This window comes from Pinus tabuliformis, chromosome 2_2 (genome assembly GCF_031772625.1).
Source record: "Pinus tabuliformis cultivar Carrire ecotype Pingquan chromosome 2_2, CPIR1, whole genome shotgun sequence".
NCBI lineage: Eukaryota > Viridiplantae > Streptophyta > Pinopsida > Pinales > Pinaceae > Pinus > Pinus tabuliformis.
The window spans coordinates 537,689,192-537,716,897 of NC_142300.1; the positions used below are offsets into that span (position 1 = coordinate 537,689,192).

Consider the following 27,706-nt stretch of genomic DNA (forward strand, 5'->3'; position numbering starts at 1 on the left):
CTTCTCACCAATACATTGCTAGATGGTGGTATGATTCAGATATCCCATTTAATGCTGCTCGCTCACCTTATTACCAAGCTATGTGGGACTCTGTTATAGCTGTAGGAAAGGGCTTCAAAGGCCCTAGTATGCATGACTTGAGGGGAGCTCTTTTGCAAAAAGAGATATCTTCAATTGATGAGTATTTGGTTGATTTTAAAGATTCATGGCTCAAAACAGGTTGTTCCATTATGTCAGATGGATGGTCCGATGGAAAGAACCGCACTATCATTAATTTCCTTGTTTCTTGCCCTCAAGGAACCATGTTTTTGAAATCAGTTTATGCATCTGATAAGGTAAAGGATGCAATCCTTCTATTTGAGCTTTTGGATAACGTTATTCAGGAAGTTGGGGAGCAACATGTTGTGCAGGTCATCACTGATAATGCCTCAAACTATGTTCTTGCTGGAAAGATGGTTGAGGCCAAATATAAGACCATATTTTGGACTCCATGTGCTGCACATTGCATAGACCTCATGCTTGAGGATATAGGCAAAGTGGAGTGGGTAAAAAACACTGTAGAGCATGCCAAGTGCATTACAAAATACATTTACAACCACTCATGGGTATTGAACCTAATGAGGAAACACACTGGAGGCAAAGAGCTTGTTAGGCCTGCAATTACGAGATTTGCAACTCACTTCCTCACGTTGCAATGTCTCAATGGTCAACATAAAAACTTGCAGAAAATGTTTTCCTCTGAAGAATGGTCTGAATCTCGGTGGGCTTGTAGACCAGATGGAAAAGACACCAAAAAGGAAGTGTTAGACACTTATTTTTGGAAAAGGTCTGTAGAGCTTGTGAAAATTACCGAGCCCCTTGTTAAGGTGCTAAGGTTGGTGGATGGGGAAAGATTGGCCATGGGCTACATTTATGAAGCTATGGATCAGGCAAAGGAGCAGATACGGGCAGCTTACAAGGACAGGTTAGCTAAATATGGCCGTATATGGGAGATCATTGATAACAGATGGAACAATCAACTCCATCGTCCTATACATGCAACTGGGTATTTTTTGAACCCAAGGTATCACTATAAAAATCGGCTAGGAGATCAGCATGATGGGGAGGTCAGAGCTGGATTGATTGATTGCTTGGAGCGCATGGTCCCTAGCCATGTAGACCAGTTGGAAATACATAGACAACTTACTATTTTCAATATGGCAAGTGGTACTTTTGGCAAAAACTTGGCAAAGATGGCAAGAGATGTGAACCAACCAGGTAAGCAATTCCAATTTCCATTTTGTTTTTCTTTTCAAGTTAAAATTGTTTACGTTCTTTACAATTCAAATTATAAATTAAGTTACTAATTAATGTCTTTTTCTTTGCAGCACATTGGTGGGAGTCATTTGGTGGCCAGTGTCCTCAATTGCAAAGGTTTGCAATTAGAATCCTCAGTCAAACTTGCAGTGCTTCAGGTTGTGAGCGCAATTGGTCTGTTTTTGAGCGCATACACATGAAGAAGAGAAACCGTTTGGAACAAAAACGGTTAAATGATCTTGTTTTTGTGCAATACAACCTTCGACTGAGGAGGAACCAAATGATGAGCAAATCACCTGATCTAGATCCCATTGTGTTGGACGATATTGATCCAACATCAGAATGGGTGGAGGAGACTGAAGATCCTGTGTTTGAGGCTGATTTTGATATCGACATGGCTTTAGCGGGGGATGAGGCAGATTATGTGGCGGCATCAGAACTAGGATCAATAGCGGCATCAAGGAAAGGCAAGGAACCAATGGAAGGCACTAGTCGTGCAGGTCGACAAACTCGTGCTTCCATTAGGTCCACTTCTATTGTCATTGGTGGCATTGATACTGAGGTTGCAGATCAGGCTGAGGCATCCTCAGACTCTGAACCAGATGATGTCTATGTAGCCCCTGATGATGATCCTGTGTCTAGTAGTGGTGATGGACTTGATGATTGATCATGTGTACACTGTAGACTTGTAGTAGGCCAATGGCCTCATAGCTTGCAGCATTGTTTTTGGACTTTATAGGCCATTTAGAGCCTCATTTCTTATGTATTTTGCTATTTTGTCGATGATATGTATTGTACTCGGTGCCATTTTGATATATTCAACTTTACATGGTATATAAATGAGCAAACTTTGCATATTTTGTCTCTATTGGCTTGGAATCATGGTTTTACATCTTAAAAATAGTTTTGTTTCATTAAAAATTAATTATTTAATGTATTTTTTTTAAAACCGGTTCGTTTAGACCAAACCAGTCCCGGTTAGACCGGTTCCGGTCTGTAAACCGGTTCATTAGGTGGACCGGTCCGGTCACCGGTTCTGGTTTTAAAAACATTGGACAAAACCACCAAGTTTGCTGAAGATTTAAAGACTGCAATTGCTAGCATACAACATTATCAAATATTCAGGTTATAACAGCAAAATTATACGAGCCATGATGGAGAACAGTGAGAAGTAAAATCAATTCTGAGAGACAAAACCTACCAGCAGTGGAAAATTGTGCAGTGTGAACACTTCTAATTTAGATTAAAAAACTATGATAAATGATGAGTAACAATAGCTAAATACAAAGAGAAACCCATTGAATACAAATAGACATGTTGCATGAAATTTAACCTTTCAGATGAGAGCTACAGGTCTCTAATATACATACTACACTAAAAACAGCTCACTGTACAAAACTTTAAAATACAACATTGATATAAACGTGATGATCACAACTAATTTAATGTCAACTCTAAAGTGCTTGAGTGGGAATTTTGGTAAAAATTCACTCAAATTTTGACCAAGTTAGCAAATAATTATTATGTAAACTGTGTGATGACTGTTCCTGGAGACAATGATGGTAAAAAATTAAAATTGTTCAAAACATGCGGCTAGAGGTTAAATCTGCTACGATTCTGTCACTGGAATTTGGATCCTCTTATACCAGAAATGTTAATTTGGCAGCTCAGGGACAAATTCCCTCCATTGGGAAGCCTTCCTCATCCAGAGAAGCCCTTACTAGCTCTTGGAAGAATTTAATTTGGTCAAGAAAAAATATTATTTTTAAGGTGAAACCCACATGTGCACAAAAGTACAAGTTGGCCTGGGCAAGCTAATTTGATCCCTTGAGTCATATAAATAGACTTCATGTCACATCACTTTGGAGCATCAACACACACATCTCTCTTCTCTTTATTGGTTTGTACTACATCTGAAATTGCAGGGTTGATTTCACACGTCCAAAGGGAAGGAAACTTTTTCTGTTTTGGTGCGTTGACATCTGTTTGGGGACTGTTTGACCAGTGTTAACCGAATTTTTCTGGGCACTCTAAGGTTTCTGCAGGTCAACAGGTTGACTTTGACGATTTCTGTGGGGAGTTTTTTGACTGTTTGATCGAACTTTGACCAGTAAAGATGGCTGCATCTTTTGAGTGTTGACCGAACTGATTTGGAGGTGGTTTGACCATTGACCATTCACTAGTTAGGACTGCTGCTGCTGTTGACTTTGACCAGAATTGTAGATTTGACTTGTTGACCAAATTTGACTTTTGGGCTCATCTTTGATTGGATATTGGTTGGTTGATTTTTGGATAGTCAAAGGTTTGATATTGACTCATTGTTGATGAATTGGAATATTGTATCTCTCTACTGAGTATTTGATGACAATTTAATAGAAGAAGAATTTGGAAAGGGTTTTCCCCCTTATGGGGTTTTTCTCTGGTCTTTGACCAAATCTTGTGTCTCTCTAGTTTTTGTTCTTGGCTGTCTTCTATTGTGTAATTGGATTACTGTTCTATCTACAATTGCTTACTATGATTGGAAGTTTGAATATATTGAATGAAGTGATTGCTAATTGAAGAAGAATTTGTGTAAGTGATTGTGCTAAGCATAGAACACTGGAAAATTAACATGGTATCAAAGCTGAGGTGAAGACAAGCTTAAGGAGACGAGATAAACAATCACCTTTGGAGAGATTTGAAGAGGCCAATTTGACTTTGTCAAGATGTCTAGCTCATACTTCAAGGAGGGAGAGAAGCTGAATGACTCATCAAATTTTCTTGTTTGGAAGATCAGATTGAAAGTAACCTTGGATGAGAATGATGTGTTGGAATATGTGGAAGGAAAAGTACATTAGCCTCCAGAAAATGCTGTTGCAGCTATTAAGGCCAAGTACAAGAAAGGTAAGATCAAAGCCAATAAAAAAATTATTGATTCTTTGAGATATCATTTGCTTACTTACATTTATAAGCTGAAGAACTCCAAGGAAATCTATGATACGCTGGTTGGGATGTATGAGGTCAACAATTTGAACCATATTCTCTCCTTGAAAGTCAATTGAAGGCAATCAAGATGAACAAGGGAGAGACTGTGCAATCATACTTCATGAGATTATCACAACTTAGGGATCAATTGTTGACTGTTGGAGAATCTATGTCTGATAGAGAGCTGATACTCGTTGTTCTTCAAGGTTTTCCTCCAATTTGGGAGACATATTACTACTATAAGCAAAAATGACAAGTTGCTGACATTTGATGAACTGGCCGGCAAGTGCACTCAAGAAGAGACTAAGATAATTTCTAGAGCAAGGATTCAAAAGCATGAAGAAGGAGAACCCTTTGCATTTGCTTCTCAAGGCAAGAAGAGGAAAGGAAGAGGAAGACCATCTAATTTAAGAAAGTTTGCCCTTGAATCAAAGGACTCCAATAGAAGAGTGAGGAGAATTGAATGTTTCAATTGCCACAAGCATGGTTACTATGTTTGAGACTGTTCAAAAAAGAGAGACGCTCGAATGTCCAACTACAACAACAATCGTGTCTACAACAACAACAGGTTCAATGATAGAAGAAGAAGAGATGATTTCAATAGAAGAAGAAGAGATGCTCCTGATGATCGTGAAGAAGGCCATCGTCCTCAAAAGAGATCAAGAAATTCAAGTTATGGAAATAATGCAGCTGCTACTCAATCTGAATATTTTCTTATTTATGCTCTTTCTAGTTCCTCACCCTCTGATTCATATGATAGTTGGTTGGTAGATAGTGGGGCCTCTAGACGCTTCACTGGGTATCGTGAAGTCCTCTCAAACTTGGTTGAGAGGGAGACTAATTTGAAGATCATTCATGGGGACAATTCTACTTTTCCTGTCATTGGTTTGGTTTTGTTTCATTTCATTTGGACTATGGTGAAATCATATGTCTACATGATGTTATGTATGTTTTGGGTTTGAAGAAGAATCTTGTATCTATTTTTGCCCTGGAAGACAAAGGGATGAGGGTTGCCTTCATAAAAGGAAATGTCCTCACCTGGACTATGGAATCTCTCATGAGGGATGCATTGACTCTAGGATCAAGAATTGAAGGACTCTATAGAGTCAATGGAAGACCAATCCGAGCATTGGTACATGATAGTGATCATCAAAGTGAGCTATGGCACCGAAGGTTTGGTCATCTTCATTATGAAGCTCTGCCTAAAGTAAGGAGGACGACTTTTGTAATGCTCGAGGTTCAAGGTAATCATGATGGGGTCTATCTGGGATGTGCTAGTGGAAAGAAATCGAAGGGACCATTCCCTTATAGCAGAAGTTGGACTAGTGACATTCTATAACTCATACATTCTGACTTATGTGGACCCATGCCAGTGAAATCTCTTTGTGGCTACCTCTACCATATAATCATTGTGGATGATTTCTCTCGTAAAACATGGATATTGTCCTTGAATCACAAGGATGAAGCATTTGATATGTTCAAGGAATTAAAGGCACTAATAGAGAATCAAACTAGGAAGAGAATCAATGTCTTTAGGTCTGATAATGGTGGAGAATTCATTTCGAACGAGTTCATTGACTTTTGCAAGAAAGCTGGGATCAAGAAGGAGACCACTGTACCTTACAATCCTCAACAAAATGGATTGGCTGAAAGAAAGAATAGGACCATCATGGTAGTTGCCCGAGCCATGCTGCATGATCAAAAGTTGTCGAAGTTTCTAACAAGACTCCCAAAGAATTGTTCACATGTGTGAAACTCGATGTTGGACATCTAAGGATCTTTGGCTATCCCGTGTACTTTCATGTGCTAAAGGACAAGAGGAACAAGTTGGAAGCTACTGGAAAGAAAGGTACATTTGTTGGATATTGGAAAATTCTAAAGCTTTTAGAATATATGTGCTTGGTCAAACGAATATTGAGTTTAGCAGGGATATGGCTTTTGATGAAAATGTTGCCCTTGGAAAAAGCAAGGGATATTCCTCCTCCTGTTGAGAAGAACGATGATGACATGGACCTATGCTAATTTTAGGTATGTTCTATGCTTAGAGAAATTTACTTCAATTTTTCATATTAGCTCAATATCAATTCCAGATTAGCAATCACATTAGCATGAAAGTAAAGTGCAAATAGAACATAAACATAAACAGTAGAAGACGAGCCAAGACAAGAGGACACAAGATGTGGCACCAGCCAGGGACAAACCCTAATGTGCGGAAACCGTTGATCAATTCTTCGTTAATTCTTCATAAAGAGAACATCTCAACCAATTACTCAACATATTGAAGCTTTCCTTCCATAAGACACTCCTTCCTTCGCTGCTTCACTGATCATGTCAAGGCTGCCCATCTGGCAACTTGTGTAAGTTGAAAGGACTGAAGCATATCTTGGCAAACTTGATCTCTGGTTAGGGCACAAGATCTAAGAGCTACAAAACCCTAAACATCCTCCACAATCCACCTATTTACTACGGATAGCCTTCACACTAATCTCCAAAGGGTCTAAACGCGGCACTTAAAGAGGCCTCCCACTGTCTTGATGATGATGACCAGACATTTGAGATGGGACTTATTATGCAGTCGAAAATTTCTCCCTAGCTGAGAGGGAGTGTTTGGCAGCTTAGGGACAAATTCCCTCCGTTGAGAAGCCTTCCTCATCTAGAGAAGCCCCTACTAACACTTGGAATAATTTAATTTGGTCAAGGAAAAATAGTATTTTTAAGGTGAAACCCACATGTGCACAAAAGTACAAGTCAACCTGGGCAAGCTAATTCGACCCCTTGAGTCACATATAAATAGACCTCATGTCACATCACTTCGGAGCATCAACACTCCTCTTTATTGTTCGAACTTCGTACTACATCTAAAACTGCAGGGTTGACTTCAAATGTGCAAAGAGAAGGAAGCTTTTTCAGTTTTGGTGCATTGACTTCTGTTTGGGGACTGTTTGACCAGCGTTGACCGTCGAGATTTTGGCTGTTTGACTGAATTTTTGATCTGTTTTGGGAGGTTGAGTTTAGGGAAAGTTTGACCGAATTTTTTTGGGCACTTTGACCCACGTTGACTGCAGGTCTGCACCTAGGGTTTTTGCAGGTCAACATGTTGACTTTGACCAATTTCTGTGGGGATTTTGTTGACTGTTTTTACCAAACTTTGACCGGCAAAGAAGGCCACATCTTTTGACTGTTGACTGAGCTGATTTGGAGGTGATTTGACCATTGACAATTGACTGGTTAGGACTGCTGTTACTGCTGTTGACTTTGATTAGAATTGCAGATTTGATTTGTTGACCAGGTTTGACTTTTGTGTTCATCTTTGGTTGGATATTGGTTAGTTGATTTTTGGATAGTCAAAGGTTTGACTTTGACTCATTGTTGATGAATTGGAACATTGTATCTCTCTGCTTAACATTTGATGACAATCTAATGGAAAAATTAATTTACTGTGTTGCACGGGTTCCCGAACCTGGGGGTGGGGTTCTCGAACCCGTTATTAAGTACCGGATTCAGTTACAGGTTCTTCTCCGAAGAACCCATAAGAACCGGGTTCTTCTATGAAGAACCCGGTTCTCCAAAAAAAAAATTGGGTTCTTTTCCTTTAACAGGTTCTTTGGTTCTTCGGTTTGGGTTCTTTGGGTTCTTCGGTTTGGGTTCTTTAGGTTTTTTAGAAAAAAATTATATTAAAAAATATCATTTCAAGTAAACCTTTTTTTTTATTGAAATTTAAAAAATAAAATTTAAAAATTAATAATATGATATTTATTATTAACAAATGTCAAAAACTTAAAAGTTAAAACCTAAACTTTTTACTAACCCACAGCCATCGAATTTCATTTTTGTTTTTGGTTGAGCTGTTCCGATTTACCCATTTCACGTGGCCGAGGTGTCTTTGGTTCACATGCATCTTTGGCAGATAGACGCAAGAAGGATCCAATTGATTGGTGGTGGCTTCATGGTGTTGATGCTCCTGAGTTGCAGCAATTTGCCATATGGTTACTTGGATAGGTAGCTAGTTTGAAGTTCCTCATCTTATTCAAAATTTGAAAAATTCTCAATTAAATATAGGAAATTAATTTTAATTTTTAAATTTTAAATTTTCATTTTAGTTTTAGTTTCTATTTTTAAATTTTTAATTAATTTAATGGGCTTCCCCTAATATTTCAGGTAGCTAGTTCTTCATCTTGTGAGAGGAATTGGAGTACTTATGCCTTTATTCATTCAGTAAAGAGAAATAGGTTGGGCTCAAAGAAGGCACAGAACTTAGTGTACATTCATAGCACACTTCGTCTCATACCTTGAAAAGACCCGGGTACGAGGAGGGTCCTTTCAAGAGGTGGGACCAACACATAGATGATGCTATGTGTGTGGAAGAGGAGATACAACCAGATGGCCTTATTGAGCTACCTCCAATTGCTATGGATGAGCAAGAGCCTCAAGATGAGAGTGATTCCTACCTGGAGAGCATGCTAGCTGAAGATCTAAGTGATATTGACGCATGGGTTGAGGAAGCCATTGTTCATTAGGCTTTAGCTATTTTTATTTTAGTATTTTAAAATTTCCTAGTTCATGTTTGGAGATGCCTCAAGGCAAATTTTGAATGTAGTATGACAATGGACATATATCATTATTCATGATTCTGATTAATATGTAAACACTGAACAATTTTTTGGTGATAAATTTTGAAATTTCAATGTGAATGTTGAATGTTAAATGAAGTGCATGTTTAAATGATTAAAGTTTTTTTGTTTAAAGTTGAAAGATATACAAATTCAAATTTCATATATAATATTAATTATAATTTATAAATTTATAATGTATAAAATATAATGTATAAAATTTAATATTACTATATTACCCAACGAACCCACGCACCCTGTTTCAAAAAATGCCGTCCCCGTCTCTGAACCCACGTTTCCTGGCAACATAGATAATTTGGAAAGGGTTTTCCCAATTGTGGGTTTTTCCCTGGTTTTTGACCAAATCTTGTGTCTTTCTTGTTTTTGCTCTTGCTCTTGGCTGTTTTCTATTGTGTAATTGGATTACTGTTCTATCTACAATTGCTTACTATTGTTGGAAGATTGAATTATTGAATGAAGTGATTGTGCTAAGCATAAAACACTGAAAAATTAACAAGAAATAGATTTGTTCCAAAATATACACAAAAAAATCCAAAGAGTCTGATATGGATCTGAGATTCTCTGAGGAGTCTAATGCGGATGGGGGGTGCCTTAAGGAGAATCTGGTAACTATGTTTATCCTGACAAATAGTGGAAGTGATTATCTTATCTGGTTGAAACTCAAGGATAACACAAAATTTTGGCAGTGGAGCTATACAAAAATTGTGTTTTCAACATGATATTTAATAACCATGATATATATATATATATTTGAAATGTAGTCGTATGGCAGCAACTTTTATTAGATGCATGGAAGAAGAGGGCCTTTTTTGGGCACACTTTATTCATATGACTATTGCAAGTGAAGGATGTAATGCTTAAGCATATATCAAATGGATGGGGCTAAAAGTGACTGGATATTATGGCCTTGATAATGAGATAAGATAATCTTATTAATGTCCAACATGTGACCACAAAAGTAGGTCAATGAGACTGAAGAGTACAACTAGTATGAATACAATGCACTAAACTTTGAACTGCTCTTGGGTGGACTCCTAGAGAAGGAGGCCGAGGGGAAACCTGGGGTCTCACCATCCTGCTGTCTGGTGCAGTCTGGAACTCTGCCTGTCGTTTGCTGCTTTGATCTGATGGATCAACAGGGAAGTATGAGGTAATTGGTCTAATCATCCCAAGGCAGGGCATGACATGTAGGCCCTGAGATCTGTGGCTGAATATCTCCCTCAATGAAGAGAGCTAAGCATCTTTGATCTTGGTACTGGAAGATAGTAGAGAGGGAGCCCCATGTGCCTATAGTGGTAGTGATAGCGTCCATTCATCTCATAGCACAAGGGACACCGAAAAAAGAGTTGCATCCCCATTTCCAGCTCTTGAAGGTGGCACACCTGGCAGATCCTATCAGATTGTGGTGTATGGTGATCTGTTTGCATTCGGAGTTGATGGGAGCAGACTCGGGGTTGCCCTAAGGGGTTCCCAAGCGAGTGCATCCAATGTTTTCTTGTACAAGGGGGGTGGATGATGAGGCCCTCATGCAGCTTTAAAAGTTGCTGTAGGTAGAAAGACATCTTCGATAATAGATAATAAAGTGAAGTTATAGTTGAAGAGTTGAAAATAAGGCAAGATTGAGTGGCTATTTTTTGTGATAAATACTTTTTATATTAACATAGAATATATACATAATATTGGAAAAAGAATATTTACAGAGAGCAAAAGAATACACAAGGAAGAGTATTGACAGAGAGAAAAGAATATATACAGAGATGAAAAGAATACACAAGGAGCAAAGAACAAAATCAAAACCTCTTCATCAGCACTACTAAAGCTAAAATCAAATCACAATAAGCAAAAACATCTATATCCTTGGCATCCCTGATGAGGAGAGGCTGCTTTGCCTGAATCTGAGAGCCAACTTCTTCTCTCAAACTCTATGAATGACGAGACAAAATAAATCTCATTATTAAAGATACACTTACACCTTAATTTCCAAATAGAGAACAAGGTAGCGACTCAGACGATTCAAAAGGCTCATGAATGCTAAGATAATTAATTGCTGAGAGTCGCCCAACAGAGCATCCCTCCAATGAATAACATTTTGAAAGATAGAGATAAATTGTGTCTGCACCTTCTGACAGCGCTTTCTAAGTTTCTATCTATCAAACATTCCCATAATATATGCTTAATAGACTCTTTTACCACAGATCGGACATCTGTCATCCATGAGGCTCCTTTATTCCAAATGAGCTCTTGTTGGAAGGCCATGCTAAATGATGAACCTGCAAAATCTTGTAATTTATAAGACAAACAAAATGAAGATAAGTTGTGTAGATTTTGTATTCATCTGCTCTCTTATCATGGTCTTGGATAGGTTGATACCAATTCCTCCAAATTGAACATTTGGCATTAGGATGTTCATCTTAAAATAAATTCTTCAAAGGGATCAATCTCTGAATCCCTTTAGTAGCCACTCTGCCTGAAGTAAGAAGAGCCTTCTGATGGCTATCAAGTTTCAACCTCTAATCTACCCATGACTTATTGATAGGATCTTGTATATCCTTCCAAAAAATTGCCTTTCTTGATTAATCTGTGGGTTTGATACTTAGCGATTTCAGCTATATGTTGACCTTGATTCTCTCAGCTCCAAATTGGGTGCAGAGCCAAGTTGGGTTTGATACTTAGCGATTTCAGCTATATGTTGACCTTGATTCTCTGAGCTCCAAATTGGGTGCAGAGCCAAGTCCCAACTACATCTACATTCCAGATCACATACAAAGAAACAAATTTCTCTGGCTACATACATTTTAGGAGGAGCCTTAAATTTGAGACAAGTGGGGGAAGGAAACAGTGTCACATAAACAAAACAGCAATGAACCCAATATATATGCTGAGCTGGCAAAATCCTGTACCTCAGTAAAATCTCCACCAAGGAGGTGAGCTCTCCAAACATCTCACAATGCACTTTGCTTTAGGATTTTGTTGTCTGACCCCACAAATAATCACTGTAGGCAAAACAAAAATGTCCTATGGAACAATTGTCAACCCTCACGGCCCACCATATTTGGACCATTGGAAAGGCCTCAAAATATTTTGCAATTTATGGAGCTGAGCCCGATTCAAGAGCCAACTGGAAACATAATTACTAAGTGAGGCTTGTAAAATCCTGGAGGTGACTGTCAGCTTACCTGTAAAATGAAGATCCTTAAATTGCCAATATTGTTTCTTAACCTGTAACTTCTGAAGACACCAGCTGCACATAGCAACTGGTGAAAGATCTGCGCTGAAGGAAGTCCTCAGATAATGGATAGAAACCCAAGGACAAATAAAATTCCAAGCACCTGGAATCCGAGGTGGGGGATTGTCTAAAACAATAAGTCATCAATCAGTCTTCTGTTTACTCACTATTGCAAGTGAAGCTGAACAAAACACATCGAGATATTCTGTAGCTGATTCCACCGAAACCTGGTCAGTCAGAACTGAGATAAGGAAATCATTAGCAAAGTGATTATTCACCATCTTTGACCTACCAGGAAGAGCAATTCCCCTGAATCATAGCAGTCTCCAGTGAGTACCCCAAAGCATCAGCAACCGATACTTACAAGTAAGGGTCTAAAGGACACCCCGTCTCTTAGCAATCCATTAACCAAGACAAAGGAAGAAGCATGAGAGAACAGTGTAATAGCCATGGAGCACTCTTAATACCAAATCCAAGGCACAGAAGTAGTTCTGTAATAAAAGATTAAGCAATCCTATCAGATGCTCTAACAAAATCAATCTTGAGAAAAAGACTTCCAGAGTGGTCGGCCAAGAGAAGGCTGATTTTGAGTGGCTTTTAATGATATAAATGAACAATGACAAATCCGAGTAGGTAAGATAAAGAAGCAAATGGTTTACAAAAGAGTGCTTAAAACCTTTGATGGTAAGACAATACTTAACACATATCTGGTCCTCTTCAATAAAATGATTCTTAGGTTGATTGTGTCAATTCTTAGGCTCTAAATCTCTGTCTGAAATGGCTCTTATGTGATGAAGTTGTCCAATTTTTATGGACTTTCAGAATAATCTGGAGAAGATATTGTTGGATCAATTGAAATCATATTGCTTTTTGAATCTGCAGTGAAGAGGTTTCCTCAGTTGTTCCTTGATATTTAGTGGTTTGTTGGCATTGGTGTGCTTATAATGCTATGTTTCTTTGTTTGTGTGTATGACTTGTTTGAGTTGTTGCATGATTCCATCATATGTTTTCATTGATAATCAAAGGCTGCTTCTACCTTTTTGTTGTTGTCTTTTCTGATGAACAGATTCATTTATCCTGTTTTTGTGCCATGTTACAGTTGTTGGTCCTATGTGTTTTTCTTCTATAATCACCTCTTGCTACTGGAAGAATGTATTGAAAAATGTGTAACTAGGTTTGGTCTTCATAAATATGAAATATACTTTCGAGTCTTGTATATTGTAAAATAAAAGAAAAGTTATTATTGTTATTTTTGAAGCATGGGTTTCATGCTCAAGGTCTTTTATTTTAGAGGTGAAGCACCAATTGAGTTCTTCTAGGGTTTATCCTATGTTAAGAAATCAAAAGAGTCATTGTCATATGATGAAATACCCCATCAGGCACATTGTAACTTGTAAAAGAATTATTTTTGTACTTAAAAGTGTTAAAATACCCTCCAAGACAAAGTCGTCTTGCCAGAAAAGAAGTCGGCTTAAATTGGGGCACTTCGTTCACCTTGGAAGTCTATATATAGGAGGGAACTCGACATCCTATGTATATAATTTATTCTCATCAAGCAAAGGAAGAAGTATGAAGATCAAGTGATTGGGTTATTTCTCTCTCTCTCTTCACACGTGCAAAGGAAAGAGACTAGGGTTTCTGCTATTGGGTTAGGGTTTTGCTGCTGCAGAATCGGACTTGGAGAAAGTGCAGAAAGAACGTCGAAGAAAGGCTCATTAGGTCATCCTCAAGCCCTAGAAGAAGAAGAAACTCAAGTGAAGATCACAAGAATCCTTGGAAGCCCTAAATTTGCTCATATGTGTGAAGGCAGCAGTTGTTTGAAGGGTCGAAAGTTTCAGACCTGTAGTAGAGGTCGAAATTCTATCGCTGGGGGTCGAAGTTGTGCTGCTGGAAGAGATTTGATTGGGTTAGACTTGGACAAAGGAAGCACATCATCAAGAAGGTCGGACTTGGTCTTGGAAGGGTATTGGTCTTCGTCTAGAGGTCTTGGAATTCATCAATTAAAGAATCTATAAGAAAAGGGATATGTGGGTTTTCCTATCAATTAGAGAGGTTTTGGCCCGGGCTTGTAGCGTATATGCTGTGTTCCTGTGTACTGTTGATCTTCTTGTTTTGTTAGATGTTTGATGATAAGAATAACATAATAATAAGAAAAATAAGTAAGAAAAAGTAAAAAGACATCACAAGCAATTATCAAGTATAAGAGAAATCATCCTAACTATTGCCCTATATATTTCTCAACATGGTATCAGAGCTAAGGTTGGCTAAGGGCATGATGAAGATCACTACTCCCTTGAAGAAGTTTCTAAAGAAGTGTTCTATGATAACAAGTCATCTCAAGAAAGGCGTCAAGGCATTGTGGAATCTCCTATTATCAATCAAGAATGATATGACCAAGATATCTACAAAGGATGAAGGGTTATTCTCGGCACTTACTGTCACATTTGAAGATGATAACATTTGGGTAATTGACAGTGGAGCATCAAGACATATGACTGGTGACTTGGTCAGCACAAGCAACTAAAGGCCTTCTTAAGAGGAAACTCTTCTTACTTTGTTGAGCTTGGTGACAAGAAGAGCTATCTTGTAAGGGGAATTGGATCAACCTCGCTGGAGCTGGAGAATGGAGGAAATATTCATCTCAACAACATCCTATTTGTTCCAGGTTTGCAAAAGAATCTACTTTCTGTTTCATGTCTAGAAGATAAGGGAGATAGAGTCACTTTTATAGATGGAAAGGTTGTAGTATGGGATAAAAACTCTTTCATCGAAAATGCAAAGATGATTGGGAGTCGTGAAGAAAGACTCTCCAAATAACTGACTCCTCTCTCAAGCTTTGGTTCACATTGAAGTAAGTCCATGTGAACTTTGGCATAAAAGGTTTGGTCACCTTCATTACAAAATCTTACCAACTCTAAATTCAATGGTGAATGGCATCCCTGAACTCACGGAGGATCATGAAGGAGTATTCAAGGGATGTGCATTAGCTAAAAATGTCAAGAGATGATTTGGATGTAGTGCTTCAAGGTCAAAAGAAATTCTAGAACTCATTCATTTCGATCTCTGTGGTCCTATGTCTACAAAGTCTCTTGGAGGTCATCTATATTATGTGACATTCATTGATGACCATTCAAGGAAATCTTGGGTTTATTTGTTGAAATCCAAGGATGAAGTATTCAACAAATTTCAAGAATTCAAAGTTGAAGTGGAGAACCTTACAAAAAGAAGAATAAGGATTCTAAGTTAGTCGAGATGTGATATTTGATGAAAGTATTGCTTTTAAGAAATCAAAAGACCTCATGATGGACTCTGATGACATAGAATTTCCTATATTTGAAGAGGAATATGCCAGGGAGGAAGAAAATTCAAATCATGAAGGCGAAGGTCCCAGTGAACCCGTGCAACCTGTGGTCATCCCTGAAAGTAGAAAGAGACCTAATTGGTTGAAATCTACTCTTTTAGATGCAGAGGGACATGGAGTAGCCAAAGGCACATTTAGGGAAAGTAAGAAGCCCAAAAGATATTCTGGGTATGCAGCCTATATGATGAAGTTAATAGAAGCATAACCATCCACCTTTGAAGAGGCTGTCAAACATCAAGAATGAAAAGATGCCATGAATGAAGAGTATCAATCGATAATGAAAAATGGAGTTTGGGAGATCTTACCTAGGCCTAAAGATAAATTTGTGGTAACTTCCAAGCTATGTTTTAAAAACTGGTCGGCTTGAACTGGAAATCGGTCAAACCAGTCGGTTCATTGGGCGACCGGGTCAAATCGGTACAAAAACTGGGTTTATGCCTCCTCTTTGCCTAAAATTCACAAAAACCTGTCCTAATCGGCCGGTTCCGTCCCAAACAGGCCGGTTTATGGTCAAACAAGCCGGTTCCGTCATAAACGGTCGATTCATTGCGAAGACCGTGAGGGATGGTTCCATCCTAAACCGACCGGTTTATGGTCAAACAAGCTGATTCTGTCCTAAACTGACCGATTCACTGCCAAGGCCGTGACAGACCGACACAGTGTGGTTTAGGAAGGTTCCAGGGTGATTTGGAGGGAAAATAAGGGTTGTTTCCCTCCAAAAACACCCTCTCCAAGCCTTTAAAAGGAACTTACCCCTCTCATTTGTCTCGCACATCTCATTTTGAGTTTTTGTGAGTTTGATTGGGAGTTTGGAGAGTGTTGAGTTTTTGCTGGAGTAGTGGAACGACAGAGTTTGAGTTAAGTAGTAGTCATCATGCCTCCAAAAGCCAAGGATACTGCATGGGCTCATTGTGATATGATCAATGTTGTGAAAAGCGCGAGCGGGATTAAATCGGCGCGGGGAACGAATCGGAAAAATCGGGGAAAAAGCGGAAAAAAGCGTTTGGTACAAAAATATTCATTTTTTTCATTTTTTTTCAATTTTTTTAATATCTAAACCATTTACAACATAAAATAAATACATTGACACATAAATATGATAAAAAAACTAATATATAAGATGTTTAATATCATTTCTAGCGCTAAAATCACACATAACATTGAATCATGTCCTGAATAGTAAGTCCTGACTCTTGAGTCCCAACTCAGCCTCAAAATATCAACAAAAAATATGATAATGTATCTCATCATGTCATAATGTCATATACAATAAAATGAAAGTCTAATCCTATTGATTTCCTCTGCCCCTCTTGCGAGAAAATGTCACAGCTTTCCCTTTCCCTCTAGATGTAGATGCTGGTGCCTGTGCTGGTGGAAATGGAAGTGGAGTCTGATGTGCTCTAGAAGCTGAAGAACTAGAAGTAGGAGCTACAGGAGGTAGACCACGTCCTCTACTGGTGGCAGTGGTAGCCCGGGTAGGCGGTGTCACCTCCTCCTCCTTCCCCTCCTGCTCCTCCTCCTCCTCCTCCTCCACCTGCTCCTCCTCCTGCTCCTCCCCCTCCACTACATCCTACACTAACCAATCATCAGTAGAATCCATGAGAGGCCTCTCGGCCTCAACCCTCCATGCAGCAGTGGTGTCAATCCCATCCAATGAGATGGCATCCACATCAGGTGTCCTCTCAAGTTGCCTCACCCACAATCGAAGATTGTAGTAGACGTAGACCATGTCATTAAGTCGCTGGGACTCCAACTTGTACAAAGATCATGAAATAATAATTAATAATTAATATTATAAAAAAATTATTGTTTAATGAATTCAAAAATTTATTTGGAAATTTGCAATATTTTAAATGTTTAAGTGTTAACCTGTTGCGCTTCTTGTTGTGTATTTTTTCAGATACACTCCAGTTGCGCTCACATCCTGAGGAGTTGCATGTTTGGTTGAGGATGCGTATGGCAAGCTTTTGCAAAAGGGGCATTCTGCCACCATACATTTTCCACCATGCATCTACAACAAAATTACAAATAAAATTTTAAATAAACATAAGAAAAAAATGGAATTTGAAGAGACAATGAAATTTGAAACAAAGTTACAAACTAAAAAATACTTGGCATTTTAATCGTCCTATCAGTGATAGCCATCTCAAAGCCAAATGTGCCACCTGCCATCTTATATGTCTCAATTTGTTTAGAGATCTCTATACGTTGTTCTGGAGATCGCACCATCTTCTAGACACAGGATAAGAATCCATCCATGATCTCAGCATCAAAATCAAACCCACATGCATAAGAAAATGCAGGGTTCAGGAAAAGCCCAGCAGCATGAATGGGACGATGGAGTGTGTTGTTCCATCGCTCATCAATCACTCCCCATAGAAGGAGTTGTTTCTGAAACCCATCATCTCCCTTATCATCATAGTAGGCCCGAATGGCTTCTTTGGCCCTGTCCATGGCTTCATACAAATAGCCCATTGCGGGCTTCTCACCATCAACCAACCGAAGAACCTTTACCAAAGGTTCAGTAATGGCGCACACCTCCTGCACTCCTGCCCAGAAGTCTTCCTGGTATGAAACTAGTCTGCATACGGCCTCTCCTTCTGGTTTGCGGCTCATTGACAAAGCACGCCACTCCTCTGAAAGAAACATTCTCTTCACATCCCACATAGAATTCAAGAGGGATTGAAGAGATATGAAACTCGTGGCAAACCGTGTAATGGCGGGGCGCACCAACTCTTTGTTTTTGGTGAATCTTCTCATCAAGCTAAGCACAAATGTATGATTATATATAAATTTTGTGATGCTTTTTGATGAGTCAACAATATCTTTGACAAAGGGAATTTTCCCTATGTCCTCTAACATCAAATCAATACAATGGGCAGCACAAGGTGTCCAAAATAAAGTAGGATGCCTGTCCATAAGCATTCTACCAGTAGCAACATAATTTGCAGCATTGTCCGTTATGACTTGGACAACATGTTGTTCACCCACCTCCAAAATAAACACATCCAGCAAATCACATAAAGTTCTTGCATCTTTGATTTGATGAGATGCATCAACAGATTTGATAAACATAGTCCCCTTGGGACAACTAACCAAGAAGTTTATAAGGGTTCTCCCCTTTTGGTCAGTCCAACCATCTGACATAATAGTGCATCCTGTTTGTGCCCATGATGCCCTAAAATCCTCCAATCTTTGGGTGCAGTCACGCTTTTTATCTTGAAGAATCCGACCTCTGAAATCATGATAAGAAGGGATTTTGTACCCCGGGCCAACACTGGCAATAGCATCAACAGTAGGTTGGAAAAATGGATTATTCCTTACAATGTTGAAAGGAATATCACCCCAGAGGAGAAATTTTGCCATCAACCTGTCAGCTTGTTCTTTTTCAGTTCTTTTTAGCATTGAACCGATAGATGGTTGTGAACCAGGTGTGGTTCGAGGAACAAAAAATGATGATGCAGCTACCAGATTGATTGATGTTGCAGTAGAACCAGTGCCACTTGGCCCACTTCCTTCAGCTGACCTTTTTAGTTGCCTTTTGAGTTCTTCTTTGGCCTCTCTAGTGTGCTCTAATTCTCCCAATGCTCTCATGGCTCTTTGGATAAGTTCAGGATTTGTATTTATACAGGGCCCCACATCATGTCCAGGGATTTGTGCAAGGTGAAACTTCAACCTGTACACCCCCCCCGCGTATCTCCTTTCCACACAACTTGCAATTCAAGTTTTGTCTATCATTCGGAGCTTTAGGTTCACCATATTCCCAGAAAGGATCCAATTTCCTTGGCATGTTTGTTTTTGAACTTTGAATTTGCAAACCTATGGGAAAATAAGGATTAGGAAATAGGAATTTAGGATTACAATTTAGCATTTACAAAATTACAAGTTACAAATTTCCAGAATCCAAAGTTCCAAACCCAAGTTACCCAACCAAATGGCAAATGCCAAAAACAATGAAAAAACATAAACAATGTTTAAAAAAATGAAAAAAATAAAATAAAATTGGTTCCCATAGTCATACCAAGTTACCCATCCCAAATCAATGAAAAAATACAAAAAATTCTTTAAAAACAATGAAAACAAAAGGAAAATGGTGCCCATATGAAGTTTCCCAACCAAAAACAATGAAAAACAATGTTTTTAAACAAGGAAAACAAAAAAAAATTAATCCACATACCGTTTCTATGGAGAAATTGGTGGTCTCCTCTTGAATTTGTCCTATAAGCACTTAGATTTGGTCACAAACCCTCCAGCTGCTCTCTCCAAGACTTCCTCCTCCTTCTGCGCGCGCCCACTGTCCAAATGACCAAAAAAAAATCCAAAATCTCATTATAAAACCCGCTGCCCCGACACCCTGAGCTTATTTCCAAAAAAAGCGCGTTTTTTTTTTTCGAAAAAAGCGCGATTTTTTCGAAAAAAGCACGTTTTTTTTCTTCAAAAAAGCGCGCTTTTTCGGAAAAAATCGGCAAAAAAAATATAGCCGCTTTTTTGGTATAAAAAGCGCGATTAAATCGGCATTAGGAAAAAAGTGCGATTTAATCACGCTTTTCACAACACTGGATATGATTGATGGCAAAACGATTTGCAAATATTGCCAAAAATCTATTGCAGGAGGGGGTATTAACAGGTTCAAACAACACTTGGCTGGGATAGGAGGCCATGTAAAGCCATGTGGAGCACCAAATGAAGTAATAGGGCATATTAGGGCAGAATACCTTCAAAAGTTTGAGACTCAAGTCACTGAACCAATAGAGAAGTTTGTGACTCAAGCAGTTGCAAAGTTTGGGAGTCGAGACTCAACCAACTGAGTTTGATCATGATGAGAAGTTTCAAGTGATAATGTTGATCACTAATATCATATATGTAGATTTGTAGTAGGCCAGTGGCCCCATAGTTTGTAGGCTTTGTTTTTGAACTCTAGAGGTCATTTAGAGCCTCATTAATTATATATTTTGTTGCTGATATGTATTGCACTTGGTGCCATTTTGATATATTCACCTTTACATGGTATATATATGAGCAAACTTTGCATATTTTGTGTCTATTGGTTTGGAATCATGGTTTTAAATCTTAAAAATAGTTTTTTTCATTGAAAAATGATTTTTTCATGTGTTTTTTTATAACCGGTTTATTGAAATCTAACAAGTCCCAGTTTGACTGGTTTCGGTTTGAAACCCGATTTATTAGGCGGACCAGTCCAGTCACTTGTTTTGAATTTTAAAACTATGCTTCCAAGTGGCTCTACAAGATTAAACATGCAACAGATGGAGGTATTGATAAGTACAAGGCAAGATTTGTGGCTAGGGGCTTCTTTCAACAAGAAGGCATCGATTATGAAGAGACATTTGCACCTACAACAAGGTATACAACTATACGTTCACTAGTCTCTTTAAGAACATCAATGGGATGGAACATCTATCAAATGGATGTCAAGAGTGCATTCTTGAATGACACTATTGATGAAGAAGTCTATATAGAGAAATCCTTGGGATTTGAAGTCAAAGATAGAGAAACTTATGTTTGCAGGTTAAAGAAGGCATTGTATGGCCTTTAGCAAGCACCAAGGGCATGGTATGCAAGGATGGATGCATACCTACAAAGATTGGGCTTCTCAAAGAGTTTTGTTGATCTGAATCTCTGCATCAAGATTGTGAAGGATGAGCCCGTAATAATTCTTCTGTATGTAGATGATCTTCTCATGACAGGTGTGGAAGGTCGTATCCAAGAATGCAAGAAGCAACTAACAACAAAATTCAACATGAAGGATCTAGGGCTGATGCACTATTATTTGGGACTAGAAGTTTGGCAGGGACCTGATGAGATCTATCTAGGTTAAGGAAAGTATGTGATCGAGATGCTGAAGAGGTTTGACATGATGGATTGCAAACGTATGACAATTCCCATGATCACAAACTTGAAGAGGCTAAGGAGTTCCGAATCAAGCCCAGTGTATTTGCCCAAGTATAGACAATTGATTGGCTCGTTGATGTACTTGGTAAATACACGACCAATCATATGTTCTGCAGTAAATGTTCTCAGTCAGTTCCAGGTAGAGCCCAAGCATGATCATTAGATAGTAGCCAAGCATATACTGAGATACCTGCAAGGTACAATCCACTATTGCTTGAAGTATGATAAGAGAAATGATGTCCACTTGATTGGATATACAAATTTCAATTGGGGAGGCAGTGATCAAGATGGAGAAGCACTACAGGAGGATGTTTTAGTTTGGGATCCTCCATGGTCTGTTGGATGAGCAGAAAGCAAGAATCGATTGCTTTGAGTAGTGCTAAGGTTGAATATATTTCCGCCTGTGAAGTAAGCAGAGAAGTTGTCTGGTTGAGGAAGCTACTGTCCAACTTTTTTGATGGATCAATGGACCCTATAGTGATACATTGTGACAACACTAGTTGTATAAGATTGTATGAAGACCCAGTGTTTCATGAAAAGACAAAGCATATAAACAACAAGTATCACTACATTCGAAAGCTGGTACAAGATGGTGTGTTGCAGCTACTGTATATCTCCATTGATGAACAAGTAGCTGCCATCTTGACAAAATCTCTTCCTAACAAGAAGCTTGTGTATTTGAGAGACAAACTTGGACTAGTTGATATATCCTCCCTAGTTGGGAAGGAGAGATAGACACATCATTCTTGTATTCACTTCGTGATGAAAGAATGAAGCATTGGGTAAGCATTTGGCATCCGATAGTTTTTGAGGATGTGGTAGGGCATCCAAGATAAGATTAGTCGTAGAGGACTGATATTCTTTGAGGATTGGGAATCCAAGATAAGAATAGTCCTGGAAAGACATACCCTGTGAACACCCGGGTGGGGTATGCCTTGAGAGACAATGATGATGGTGTCTATCAATGATTGGTCTTGCCAACATTGTGCTCTGATCTTGTGGAGAGATAACGCTGTTAGTCAGGGCCTTGCTATGTGACTCTATCAATGATTGGTCTCGTCAACATTGTGCTCTGATCTTGTGGAGAGATAAAGCTGTTAGTCAAGGCCTTGCTATGTGACAATGCTGGTTGGTATGATGCTAAACAAATGGCTTACTAATCCGACTCTTCTTATGAGATCTCTTCAGATTGAGAATGATATTTCAAGAGGGCTGTACATCAAGGTTTCCAGTTAGGATTGAATGCTATCTTTTTTTGTTAGCTAGACCCAGGGGGTTTTGAACTGGCAACCTTCACACAAAGGAGTGCCTTAACAGTACACTCCATCGCTGACTATTCTACGCTCCATGGGCATAATATATATTAGAAATGTTATTGGACTCCATCGCTGACTATTCTACGCTCCATGGGCATAATATATATTATAAATGTTATTGGACTCTTCAATATCTTATTTTACAATAGCAAAAATTAGTAACCTAGAATCTGCTTTGCCACAATTTTTTTGGAAAGTTGTCATTATGTAGAATTACAATTATATTTGGTATTTGCTGATCATTAATGGATTGAATGCTCCCGCCTCATCTATTCCTAAATTTGAAAAATAAACAACAAAATAATTTCTTTTTTACCACAATGATTGTATGTCTTCAACACTAATTTACACCATGCCGAAGAAAATCATTTCTACACATCAGAAAAAAATACATAGCACCATAAACAATCCAGTTAAATGAAAAATATATCTGACCAGATGTTTCTGACATTCATTGGTGCATCTTATTTGATGCTTGAATTTTGTGACGTAGAAAGAATTTTACTTTAGAATCTAGATTATGCTTTTGTAGATGATTTTTTTGCTTGTATTTTACAACTTTGACTTGTCTTTATTGTGTATTGAAATTGCATAAATATTTTTGTCCAGACCTAATGTCTCTTCAGCGCTCTTCTTCAAATACAACACCGCATTGGGGCCGCCATATCTTGTTTTGGTTGATACCAATTTCATCAACTTCTCGATCCAAAATAAGGTGCATGAAATCAACTCTTGTAGATTAGATGTAGACATTTATACCCTTTTGTAGTTGCCAGATATCTGACTCTTTAAATTGCACTTTTTATTCTTTGAAACAAATTTCAGGAATTTGTACTTATTTTTATTAGATTTATGAACTGTCAGTATTAGTAACTCTGTTCAACATTCTGAATTTCAAATTTGATCTGAACATTCTAGCTGAACCACCTGTGTTTAAGCAGGCTTAGAATACACTTCCTGTTATTTCTATACAGGAGATAAAAATGTAGCATAGGTAAAAGAAATTCAACGGGAACAGTCTCAGTATTTTGGTTCACACAGATTTCTCGCAGGAGGTTTTTTTCCTTTATTTTTTAGCACATACCTTGGGGTTACCATTCTAGGAGTGAATATGGGTTTGTGCTTTCAGAAGATTCCAAGCACTATGGTATTTTGAGATGCAGTGTATTTTTCATAGTGGAGAAGTTCGCTTTAATCTAGTGATGGCATATTCTTTTTCATGTTCCTATCCTATGTGTTGATTTAGATGGCAGTGCATCCTAATTATGGTCATGTGCCATCTTTTTGGAGCCCAGGAGGAGTGCACCTCTGTTGAGAGGATCCATGGAGGATGAGTAGTTGGGTGACAAATGACATTTATTCATAACTGGTGCCCGCCACTTGAGATGGAATTTATGACTTTCCTTGCTTTCTAAAGCAAGCTTTCTCTGTGTTGACTGACACTCCTAGAAAGATTCTATGCTAGAAAAGTTGCCTTTGTTGACTTTTCTTTCAAAGCAAAAGCTTCTATGTTAGGAAAAGGGGCTTTATTTGGACTCAATGTGGATGCTTTGGTCGGAAATTCCCCTTTTCAATCCTTGGCTTTTCCCTTTTGTCCCATCTTCTTCAAATGGGGTGCACTGCTTAAGAAGGTTTCTTAACCTCTTATTGTGGTTTTTCTCCTCCATAATGGGCTAGAGAAGTGGTACTTCCTCTTTGAGACCACTATTCCTTAGCACTTCGACACAATTAATTCTAGGCAGGATAAGGGCGCTTTACATGAGGACCTTTCTGGGTAGATTCTTATGCTTTCGTAAGTTGTGAGATGGCATGCTTTTCTCCTTTTCTATCTTCTTCCAGATTGGTCATCTATGCAAGATTTTTTTCGCAAGAGGAAGGCATCGCCACTTGTGAATGGCTTATCAATACTTTTACAGGATGTGAGTAGATTACCTTCTTCCCTATTTAGATAATTTCTAAAGCAAGGCACAACTTATTCTTGAGTCTCCTCCCTTCTCGTCTTCTCTTGATTGCAAATAAGAGTGCAAGTCATTTTTTCATCTTCTTCCCTCCTCTCTTTTCTCTTGAGATTTTGATGTTTAAACAAGCAGCTGAACTATTGTCTTGGTTGAGTTTTCTACACCATAGTTATACATTGAGCAGTGTGAGAAAATTGTTAATGTCTTTGTATGATTACTTCTATCCCTCAAGATCCTGAAGCATGTTGATTTGTGCCCAACTTGCTTGGAACTTGGTTCTTTCTACATCTCTGAGTAAAGATCCAGTCAACATCTTTTGGTGACCAATGCAAGTGTACCTGTGTTAAGTACTAAGGATTCTATCTAGTTTGCATGGCTTGCTCTTGTTTGAATATTTACTTCTCAAGTACAATTTGTGAGATTCAAATAATCTTGTTTGCCTAATAAATTTGATATTTCCTTCACTCCTTTAACAAAGGTCAAGGCATTGATCATCTATTAAAAATAGCTGCCTTTTAAGCTTTTTAGCGCAAAATACACCGAATACCATTGCTTTTTTGAACTATATTGCGGACTCGTAAGAGCACTACTTAAAGTTAAAAGCTATGGTAAAACATTGTTTCGCGTATTTTTGTGTTACTCTTGAGCCAATTTAATTTGCTGTTCTGTAACTTTAATTGTGGAAATAAGGGCAGTGAATTTATGAATTTTCTGATTTGTTTTAGCATTTATATGAACACATATTTGAAATTTAAGCTGGCTGATTTGATAAACAAGTTGCAGATTTTGAAGTGTTTATTGCAGAAGAACAAGCTTTAATTTCAGATTTGGGGTGTTATTTATCCCCATTAGTTCATATTTGAAGCCTTACAATCACATACGGATACCCCCTCGAGGGTAGCAAAGCAATAGCCTGAAGCAAGGGGTATTGTGTGAGGTGATATTGGTACTTCCTTCAAGTTATCCAAACACTTTCGAGTCTTTTCATTGAAGGTTTATATCCTGGTGATAATAGGAAGCATTTAATTTAAGAAGCTTTGAGATCTGGAGGGACTACTGTGATAGTGTGCAGATTGTGTGATATAAGACATTTCAAGGGAAAGCATGAGAAGTGCTAAAGAATAGGGCTAACAATGAGATACATGAAGAATGGTGAAAAATGCATAAGCTGAATTGATATTCTTATTAACAATACAAATATATAGTACATAGATGTAACCACCTCATAAGATAGATTTTCTTTCACATTGACACCTCATCAAGACAGAAGGATGACAACTCAAAAAGAGGTGATCTAGGACTTTGTGATTGTGGAGGGATTCACAGGTTAACCTTTCCCTCCTCAATCATAAGTTTGAACAATTATACCAGCAAGACAGCACGAAATAGTGCACAAACTGGTATGATCTCCTATTCTTGAATTTGAAATTCTTGAGCTGAGCTTAGATTAAGATTTGCCTAGATTGAGATTAGCTCATTGATACGAACTCCAATATTTGATGAGAGTGAATCAATTTCAAGTCAAACTGTTCCTTGAAAATCTCTGACAATTCAGTCAAATGCTCAGTCTAATGACCATCCATGTGAACAAAATGTCCACAATTTTGCTCTCAAAAAATGATATATAAATAATGTCAATCAACATCCATTCTTGTACCCTGTATATGATCCAAATGTAAGCTATTGAACCATAATTTTGCCAAATAACCAGAGAGTAGTAAACCAGGCATTCTCCTAGAACTGCTCAAATCATAAATCCATCATGATGCTGATATAAAACATAAATAATCGATGTATGTCACATAAAAATACAAGTGGTATAAACTGCAAAGTGCCCAAATTGGCAATTGTTCACAAGTGAGAGATTTTTGCAATACTGTTGTTTTTGAAACATGAGTCTGGCAATCATCATCAACATTCCTCCCTTTACCAGCTGAAAAGTGAGACTTAATGGGTTTTCTTGTGGGTTACCATTAACCAATTCACCATTGTATTTCGGGGTTTTGTTGTGCACTAATAGTTTTCACTTCATCAACATATGTGGTGGTTTTGGTTGATCATTTCATTAATGTACTTTCTCCCTTTGTTGAAGAATGTAACTAGTGTCGGCCTTCATAATTGTATTTGAGTCATAATGAAATATATATGTCAAAAGAAAGAAAAATAATTTTTATTATTAAATAAATTGACTTATTGAAGCATGGGTTTCATGCTTGGGTCAGTTGTTTTAGGTCAAGTCCTCCATTGAAGGCCTCTAGGGTTTATGTTAAGTGTCCTTTTCCATGTCATATTGTAAAGAACCCTTCTTGGGATTTATTTGTCAAAGAAGAAATTTATTTTATTGGAAAAATAGGTCAATTAGGCCTCCTCCACCAAGTCGGCCTCAAACTAGACAAGTAGCCTAAACTGAGGTGTAGAAACACCTATATAAATGAAACAACTCGACCTCATTTGTCTCACTCACTCACAAGTTCGATCTGCAACTTTTGGGGCTAGAAAAAGTGCGAATTTCAAGGAAATAAGAGGAAAGGGCTAGCGACGAAGAACGAGATCTCTCTCAAACATAAGAAGTCAAAATTCTATCTCACACGTGTGAAGTTGCTGAAGGGGCCCAAAACTGCAGAGCTGAAGCTGGGCCGAAATTCTGTAGTTGGGGGTCGAAATTTTGTAGCGGGGAAGTCGAAATTTTTGGATTGTTGCTGGGCTGAAGATGTTGGATAAGGAGAGAGTATTAAATCATCTTGGAAGGCTGACTTGGTGGATCAAGGTTTGTTGGTTTAAGGTCTTGGTCTATCTTATTTTGAATCTACTGAAGGAAGAGTTATTGGATTGGGTTTTCCCCTATATAGGGGTTTTAGCCCTGGCTGAGTGCCTATATCTGGTGTCCATGATCTTCATGTTTTTGTTTTGATAATTGCTTGATGAGAAAAAGATAAAGGAAGAACATAGAGAAGTTAATAAAAACATAATAATATCACAATTATTTATCAATCTAAGAAAATATTTCCACCTTTTCGATTTTCTAACACCCGTAAAGTGCAGGA

At 38.2% G+C, this 27,706-nt stretch overlaps 1 protein-coding gene across 7 annotated transcripts in view; it reads left to right on the forward strand.

The window, feature by feature from the left end:
- LOC149193726 (uncharacterized) overlaps window positions 1-27,706 on the forward strand; it is a 152,562-nt gene that overhangs the window by 67,902 nt on the left and 56,954 nt on the right. For all 7 annotated transcript variants that reach the window (XM_089404882.1, XM_089404883.1, XM_089404881.1 and 4 more), the window contains one exon: window positions 23,314-23,419. In XM_089404882.1, coding sequence (XP_089261008.1) covers window positions 23,314-23,419 — 106 coding nt within the window. The remainder of the gene's footprint in view (window positions 1-23,313; window positions 23,420-27,706) is intronic.